The sequence below is a fragment of the Branchiostoma lanceolatum genome, chromosome 11 (assembly GCF_035083965.1).
Source record: "Branchiostoma lanceolatum isolate klBraLanc5 chromosome 11, klBraLanc5.hap2, whole genome shotgun sequence".
Taxonomy (NCBI): domain Eukaryota; kingdom Metazoa; phylum Chordata; class Leptocardii; order Amphioxiformes; family Branchiostomatidae; genus Branchiostoma; species Branchiostoma lanceolatum.
In genome coordinates, this window is record NC_089732.1 from 3,661,567 (window position 1) to 3,670,640 (window position 9,074).

The 9,074-nt window shown below is 41.7% G+C and overlaps 1 protein-coding gene across 1 annotated transcript; it reads right to left on the minus strand.

The window, feature by feature from the left end:
- Positions 1 to 1,378: 1,378 nt before the first annotated feature.
- LOC136445126 (uncharacterized) lies at positions 1,379 to 7,899 on the minus strand. The gene is made up of 10 exons (XM_066442987.1): positions 7,728 to 7,899; positions 7,418 to 7,535; positions 6,626 to 6,755; positions 4,712 to 4,934; positions 3,947 to 4,136; positions 3,319 to 3,512; positions 2,915 to 3,048; positions 2,467 to 2,593; positions 1,923 to 2,131; positions 1,379 to 1,514 (listed from the first exon to the last, which is right to left on the minus strand). The coding sequence occupies exons 1-10, from the start codon at positions 7,857 to 7,859 to the stop codon at positions 1,379 to 1,381; spliced, it is 1,593 nt and encodes a 530-aa protein (XP_066299084.1). The 5' UTR covers positions 7,860 to 7,899.
- Positions 7,900 to 9,074: the final 1,175 nt, after the last annotated feature.

A 9,074-nucleotide genomic window follows, 5' to 3' on the forward strand; every position in this document is an offset into this window, starting at 1 on the left:
AGGGGGGCGATGTAGGAAAATGACAGTCATCGTCATCTGTTTTTGTGTGTTTTTCTAGACTTGGAAACCTGTTGGACCAAAGAAGATGCCCCCGTCTCAAGTTTGGAAAATCTTTCAACAATAACAAGTCATTGATTATAAGAAGGACAGCTACAACACTGCAGAACTGACAGTTTTAGAAGGACAATTAGTTATTTGTATGAGCACAGAGAAAATGTGCTTTTATCACAGCATCAAATGTGAAACATTTATCGAAATAATTGTATTGCAAACTGGTTAATCTTTGCAATCCTTGGCAAGAATGGGCGTTAGAAAGAAAAATCCAAAACTGTGTATTAAACAATTAGATCACTAATAATAAATATGATTGGAACATGTTTACATTATATTATCATTGATTTATCAAATGGTATTCTTGATTCAAGACCCCCATCTTAGTTCAAGAAACTATTTCTAGGTTTAAGGAATTTATTCTTGAGGACAGAAAGGTATTCCTACAACAAGAACCTCACTCTTAGTGCAAGAAACTCATTCTAGGTGTAAGAAATTCATTCTTGAGGACAGAAAGGTATTCCTATTACAAGAACCTCACTCTCAGTGGAAGAAACTCATTCTAGGTGTAAGAAATTCATTCTTGAGGTCAGAAAGGTATTCCTATTTTAAGAATCTCGCTCTCAGTGGAAGAAACTCATTGTAGATGTAAGAAATTCATTCTTGAGGACAAAAAGGTATTCCTATTTCAAGAACCTCACTCTTAGTGCAAGAAACTCATTCTAGGTGTAAGAAATTCATTCTTGAGGTCAGAAAGGTATTCCTATTTCAAGAACCTCGCTCTTAGTGGAAGAAACTCATTCTAGATGTAAGAAATTCATTCTTGAGGACAGAAAGGTATTCCTATTTCAAGAACCTCACTCTTAGTGCAAGAAACTCATTCAAAGTGTAAGAAATTTATTCTTGAGGACAGAAGAAATAAGGAAATGTCAGTGAGGACGTAACAAATATAAACTTTTTCTTAGAATATTTTCTCTGAATTTATTATATCTTAGATAAAAATTCTGTGCCATAGAAGAATCATAACAACAAGAACATTTATTTCGAGGTTTCTAGTCGATATGTGTGAGAAAAAACAACTTGATCAGAGAAAAATATTCTAAGAAAAAGTTTATATTTGTTACGTCCTCACTGACATTTCCTTATTCGTTCTTATTCTTGCACACAGAATAATTTTCTTTCTGGAAGATAATTTTTCTTCAACAAAGAAAAAACAAGAAAAAACAAGAATGTCTTTTTTTGTAGTGCAGGTACAGAACTTATGTTCTTATGCTATCGGACAGTTTAATGCTCAATTATCATACAAAAAAACAAGTTAAACTTCCTTTTAAAAGGAACTTACAGATGGCCTCCTGACTGCGACCTGCCCCTCCCCGTGTACAGTGGAGCTGTTGAGGAGGTCCTGAAGACTCCAGTGGATGTCGTGTAGCCCGCTGTGGTCGTCAAACGCCTCAAACTCAAACCTATCGATGTTAGAATACCATCTTCAGTCATATGTGTCACTAACATGTGTAGTCGGTGAATATGGAATGCATAATAGACAAAGGTCATCCAAAAAGAAAATGGGTGTTGTGTTTCAACTTTACCACATGCATAGTAAGGGCTACTGAAAATGACAATACTTTTTCTTTCCTTTTGCAGATATCAGATAGTAAAGTGGTTCTTTGACTAGTACTGTCATTCAACTTGACGGGCAAATGAACTAAATGTCGATTTGATCAAAGGGCTTTGAAAAATAGTTTCTTTCATTCCTTGGTTTGAGAATCAATGCTCTAGCGTCATGATTCTTTCCTATTTCCCTATCATTAGACAGGTTTTGTTTCAGTGGCTAACTTTTCTTTATAAAACTAATCTAATCAAAGTACATGTACCTCATTGTGTACAGGTCAGACGAGTGTTGCACGGCCAGAGCTGGTACTCCATGTCTGTTCAGCCAGAAGTTCTGCACCACAGGCGGGGAAGAGTCCACGTGTAACAGGACCTTCTCTTGTACAAAGTTGTCCAGGATGTCATAGGCTCGTAGCCACAGTCGGACGGAGTCACCGTCAACTCTGGTGATGTCCAGATCAACCCTCTGAGGCTGGGAAGAAAAAGAAAATACCATTTAGACATGGACACCGATAATATCCTCAGAGACATGGGGAAATATTCATTTCCAGGCACTATATTGAATAACTACAGACATCACATTTCTGTAAGGGCATGTTTCAGAAGCAAGTCAGAAACAAGTTGGTCAACTTTGATGTGCTCTAGGCCATTTGAATAAAAAAACGAAAACATTTAGACAATATTGGTTGGCAACCCATGTCAGTGTTTCTTCAACATCCTGCTGGAATTTGCTGGTCTGTGTGATACTATAGGCACAGTAGGCACACCTTCTCTAGCAATGTACTTTTTGACATCGTCAATACTTACCGTGACATCAGCCACCATTGTCCAGGTGTTTGGAGGAGTGGTGATGTTTCGTCCACCCGCGTGGTCCACAGCGAAGACGGTCTCAACTTTCATGATGCCATAAGTGTTGGGAATGGCCTGGCGCGATCTTTAAGAAATATGAAACAGAGCATATATGTTACAAGCAGTTCACTCAGATTAATATATACTCACAAAGGCAATGACAATGCATCCATACTAATGATGAATGTAACTACATGTATTTTGTATAAGACTTAAGATTACATGCAATGTTCTGAAGACTCACAAGAACAATCCATTCAATGTTGTTTTACTTGACGTTGTTTTGTACAAAATGAAATGGGCTTTATCCGTTATCTTATCTAGTAGAAAAAAAAAGTTTGTATTGTATTGTACAGTGGTGTTGAGTTGTATATAGAAGATGGGCAATAAGATTGTGAAGCCTTACCTCTGTAGTGGTGGAAGACCAGTGACCTCCTCGTACCCTGCTGCAATGGGCGGGTCGTACGGCTCTATGGCGGCAAGGAGTTTGTGTTGATGGTGGAACAGGTTCCGGTATCGCCCGGGCCACTTCAGGGAAACCTACATTTAAAATAACAAAAGGGGATTGCAAACATCAATATGTGTTAATAGTATCTGATTTAACCCTTTCCCTACTCCCAACCTCGTGACCAATAGGGAATTGGGTGCCAAATGGCTAGTGCATTGTGCTAAATGTTCAGGTATTCTTACACCATTTCAACTATTGCTAGAAAAGGCCACATAGTCATTCATTCATCTCTTCATTTAATAACTCATCCATCCATTTAAACTCATTCATCATTCCATTCCCTGCTTCTCTCCTGTACCGACCTTTGTCCCCCTCCCCAGTGAGTCCTGTAGGTCAGTCTGCCAGAGGTGACTCGTGTTCGCGGCTGCGCTGTCCACCCACAGAGGATGGTGCGTGTCCACCGTCACGTTGTTGACGTCATCGTAGATCAGGAACCTCCTGGCGCGCTGGTAGTTCCCGGCAACGTCGTCAACCGTCAGGAGAAAACAGTACGTACCTGGGGAAAAGGATAAAACGCATACTATTCATAGGACCGCAAGAATCCAAGAAGAATTTCCATGAGAAGTGACTGAGTAAACTGTATCCAGTAGACACAGATAGCAACTTACTGTCTGATGCATACCAATGGGAAAAGACATTGATCTAAATACCAATTGGTATATAGCATTTTCGAAACACAGGAACATCCTTTTGACAAGATAGAAGATCTACCAAGAATTCAGCAAATATTAAGAGAGGAGCTGATTGTTGTGTATCATCGTTATTGTGCCGATCCTTATAAAAATAACATTCCTACTTAAAAGCTACTAAAGTAATCTGCAACATTACTACTAGTTGTTTTTTTTCTTTGGATAAGAAGAAATATGTCATGGCATGCAATATAACCTTCTTCTACAGTTATTCAAATATGTATGAATTTGTGTTGCATACCTGGCTCATTTAAGGTCACATCTACCATCCCTGCTCCTCCTGACACATTCTGAGACCCTGACAAGATGGGAGTGACCGACCTCATGCCTAGCACCTCCCCGTACGGCTGCAGTTTGTACACCACGTACTCATACCGGCCCACACCCGAGCCTTCGTCACTCCAGCCCGGCCAGCGCAGTTGGATGTGCCCCTGTAAGGTGCAAAACATTTTGTTTTATTGTCTTTTCTTTTTTTCTAAAGTTTACCACAAACCAAAGCTCGTATGCCACTCATGTCTGGGGTCACACTATATCCAGGATAATTTGTGATATTGACAGATGTCTGCTCCAATTTGTCGATATGGTTATTCAGCAGATTAAATCTACTTACTAGATTAAAGTACTAGTAAGTCAGGGTTTGCGCCTTAAAGAAACCAATGAATAAGCTAGTTCGGAGTTGTTACTACGCATGTGCAGTGTCAAAGGTGAAGGCCCCCGAGACGTCAACAAAGCCAGTCGGGGCGTTGTTATGCAAATCTAGACAGTTGTTATGCAAATCTAGACAATGTCCAGGCGAGCACTGTATACGAGCCGGGGGCCTTCACCTTTGACACTGCACATGCGTAGTAGCAACTCCGAACTAGCTTATTACATTTTGGGACCAAAATTGGACACAACAATACCCCTACAAGCTAGCTTCTTTTCAATTTGATGATGATGATGTATGACCTATTTCATACATTTGAGGTAAAGTCATTGGCAATTTGCACGATTTTACCGGACTCACATTTTTGGTGTACGGAGGACCGATCTCGACGAGTTTAGAAGAGCAACTGCTGGCAACCGAACAGTGGACGGGGTCACGGAGGTCATAGGTGAAGTGGGCCGTGTGGATGACCTCTGACCCTGTGTAGTACTGACGAGCGTTCTGGGTCACGACTCCGTCCGACCGGTCGTGGTTGTTGATGACGACATAACCACCGTTAGTCGCTCTGGCTTTGAACTCCAACCTGTGAAATGTAAGAAAATGACTTAGTTGCTGTAAACTGTAAATACAAATTAATCCAGTGCTTCAGTATAGGACTTCCACTTATGAATACCATATAAAAGTGGAATCCAAGTGGTGATCGTCCGTTCGGTAAAACACATAGACAAGGATTTTAAGAAAGAGAATGAATCATTTATATCGTGGTGCTCTCGAGATAATGTAAATTCAACAAGACTGGCAATGATAAAAAGACATTGCCATGGCGACGGTGGTTGTTGTTTTAATTTTTACTGTACCCTGCTTAGGGCACAGTGATAGGTGGTGCTGTTCATGCAGGATTTCTAACAAAAAGGGCTGACGGGTACCTGTTCTACTGGACAAATACACACACACACAGACACGCACACACACACAGACACGCACACACACACAGACAGCGATAGTTCCACTAGATTCTACCAGACACACCCCACTGCCAGAACGAACATCGATTTCATCACAGCCTGATCATGACAACTGAAAACAGCCCACGGACCGGGTTCCCACCATACAAAATGGCTATTCTACTCTGATAGGACTGCTGTTTACATGAACAACATGTTAGGCCAAATCTACACAAATTTTAACATCATAGTCCACTTACCAACAGACACAGCATACACCATGCAACAGTTTGTACACTTATGTTCCCTGAACTATAGAACTAAGTCCTCTAGAGCGTGAATGGCTAGGGATGTTAGCTAAGGATGGAATATATGCCAGGATGGAATCCTATGATGGAATGCCAAGATGGAATGCCAGGATGGAATCCCATGATGGAATGCCAGGATGGAATCACAGGATGGAATGCCAGGATGGAATTCAAGTCCTACTGGAATACCAGGCACACCAGTCATAAAGGAATTTGTCAGTAATTCCTGGAGCCCTAATGAAATACCAGCCTGGGAATCCTAATCCACAGAAATGTTGTTGTGTAAAAATGTGTCCCATGTGTTCTTGGACGTGTAAAGGATTATATCAGCAAGAAAGTGGCATCTTATCAGCAGGATAATCATCTAGTACTAGTACAACTGGCTTGCTAAATTTCCTTGCGACAGTGAAATTTTTCATTGATCGACCTGGCTTGGACATGTTCCCAATGTCATGAATGAGGTTAATGCCCTTTAATTAATCTGCTTGTGTAGGTAACTGAAGCAGCGTGTGCACAATCGTTATCAGTACAGAGTTGATGCAGTTATGACCTGTTCCCCGAAGAAAGACATTAAATCTTACAGTTGTAAGGACCAGCATTAGGGCGTCTAAAAAACATTGTAACAGACACACATTGTTTTAGAAAAGAGCAATATTACTGTAGAGCTGAGGTCTTAAATGGGTCATGTATACATAAGCCTGGCACATCTGGTAGACAGATGTAGCTTCCTGTCTAGGTTATCTAGGAGGAATGTCCCGAGGGAGGCTTTCTGTCTGACTAACATTCCTAACATTCTTATTGTCTTAATATGCCTATGGACACATGCCTGTACAATTCCTAGAATAGTTGCAATCTGCACACAATACTATATCATTTGGCTCGCCCCTGAGGCGTCGCCAAAAAGTAGGCAATGTAACCTATATAATAGCATTTAATTTGTCAATGGTGCTGCATGCATCTTTAGCTAATCACCATGGCGGACACTTAATTACGTCATGATTAAAAACGCGTCAGTGACAAACCTGTCGTCATGCTGAAGTGTCGGTAGGTTCAAGTCGCCGTGCTCCACGCAGTCGTGCAGGTTCGTGTCAGGGTCGTCCCTGTCGTGCCCGATGCTGCACCCGATTGTTCCTGACCGTAGTACTGATCCGCCTTCAAACAAAGTACAGTAACAATGTTTGTGTTAGAACAAGTGATAATAAGTAGTGAGTAACGTGTCTTTCACATATCGTCTTATCTCCTATATTTCAAACCATGAATGTCTAAGGTCTAAACTCTGAAACAATTGCTGTCAGTGGCATTAGAGAACCTTGACAAGTTAAGTCAGAGATCCTAGAAAACTTTCCCTGCAACAAAGAAATTGAAAAGGACAAGAGTGTATACGCTCAATGACCTGCAGTGGACCCTTCTCTCTGAAAGGAGGAGGAACGCCCGCCTCACCTTTTTCTATAAGCTACTTAATAACCATATCAATATTAATACAGATAGTCTACTGAAACCAGCTCAGGGGCGCACCCGGGGAAGCCACACGCTCAAATTTCAACCACTTTACGCCCGAACAGACTCTTACAAATATTCATACTTCCCCCGCACCATACCCGAGTGGAACGCCCTGCCTGGCGCGGTTGTTACGGCTCCCACCGTTGAGTCTTTCCGCGCCAGGCTGGAGGCCTGCCCGCCTTAGCCTGGGACCTCCTCCCCCCCTACTTTGCCCCTAGCGGGGTTATCTGGGGGTAGTCTATTAGTAAGTTGAAGTTGAAGCCTAACCAGTTGCAGTCATGGTTCAAAATATGACGTTAAACTTTAGAACTTACCTCTGAACAGTTTCCATGTTGATGATGCAGTGACAATGCCGACCCGGAAGTCGTTAATGTAATACGGCCTCGGCCAATCCATGGCGGTCGGTCCGATCCAACTGCTGTCCCATGTCATCTACACAAACAAAGGTTTGTTACTACTTCTCTGTAGTGGTGTGGACAGAAAATACTTTTGGCAGTATGACTGACTTGCTTGAAGGATAGGGTCAATTTCTCTGAGGAAGGCTGACCCGAAAGCAAAACGCTATGGTAAATACATGTATGGTTTATAGTGGTGTTCAAAGTTACAAAGTTCAACTTCCTGTACCTGGAGTCTGTTGTAGGCGATGTGCCTCCCGACATAGACGGTAGAGGGCGCTGTTACAGCTCGACAGTCCGCCTCCAGTGTGTCTCTCTCCGCACCATTATCTATACGCTGCAACTTCGCCAGGCAATGCATGATGGATGGTCGCGTAGAAACTAACCAATTAACAAACAAAAAATGTTTTTTTTATATATTTATTATAATTAGTCAGAGGTTGTTTGCTACAGTAGTATTAAAAAAGTAAACAATGAAAATCAAGGCCAAAAGAGTTATGAATTATTTCAATCCGATAGCACATTAGATTTGAAAAACAATCTTCTAGTAATCTTACTTAACTTCATATTTTCGTATGTTGAGTTTCAATAACTGACATTTTCACACTACTTGTTACACAAACTTTATCAAGATATCACTTTGATATGTCTGCAATAGGCTACATGTCTAATAGATAACAAATTGACATAAAGATTCGTGTTTAAAAAAGATCTACGCTTAACTTCTGAGGATCCCAAAAAAGTTTAAGTATCCAATATGTAGTTATACTTACTCGTAAGACAGTTGTTTCCACCGAACCCAGGTGCGCATGTGCAGGAGGAGGGGGTTCCCGGACAGGAGCCGGGGTAGCAGAACTTGCTGTCCGGTCGCCACGAACATCGTTCTAAGATAAACAATAGTCACGTTACTATGACGTCATTGAACGACCGCCATCTTGTAGGGTTAAACGCCAGTGTATGAAGTCATATGTTAGAAATGGTACATGTTTTTTCTACCACAAAATGTCTGTATTTTTTGCTTTTGCATACGTTTACATGTGTATTTGTAGAGTTTCACACTATGAATGATATCTTTCTTGGCACCAATCTGTCCGTGCGGACTTACGACATCTTGGTTTCATCTAACCCACCAACATAGCGGCGGCAATTTGTATCAATAAGCTGTGACGTCACACACCATATAAGGAGGGAATACGTACGTTCACACACTCTGTTGGGGTGGCCGCCTGATGCTATTCTCTCGTACGCCTTGACCTGCCCGCCCCGGTCGTAGAAACAGCGGTGACACGTGTGGTCAGTCGCGGTGTCGCATTGCAGCCGCTCACAGTTAGCGATCGGGGTGCACGCTGAACGGGACAGAAACAGTGGATGAAGTTCAAAGGAAAAAGAATATGATTGAATTCTGAACTTGTCTAGTAGTTCCGTGTTGGAGCAAGGAGTTTAATCTCCTTAGGTTAGTTGAATCGCTCAAAAGCCAACTTGAAGGTAATTGGAGAGGGCAAACTCAAGTCCACCATAAGCTCAGCTACAGACACTTATGCCACATTTTCAGAAATAATGCTGGAGCTGCTGCTGA

Bases quoted from the DNA above. Each gene is read 5' to 3' on its own strand.
- LOC136445126 (XM_066442987.1), bottom strand. From the start codon at position 7,859: ATGCATTGCCTGGCGAAGTTGCAGCGTATAGATAATGGTGCGGAGAGA. The intron at 7,536-7,727 runs GTACAGGAAGTT...TTGTTTGTGTAG, and splicing joins TCGCCTACAACAGACTCCAG to ATGACATGGGACAGCAGTTG. The intron at 4,935-6,625 runs GTTTGTCACTGA...TACATTTCACAG, and splicing joins ACACTTCAGCATGACGACAG to GTTGGAGTTCAAAGCCAGAG.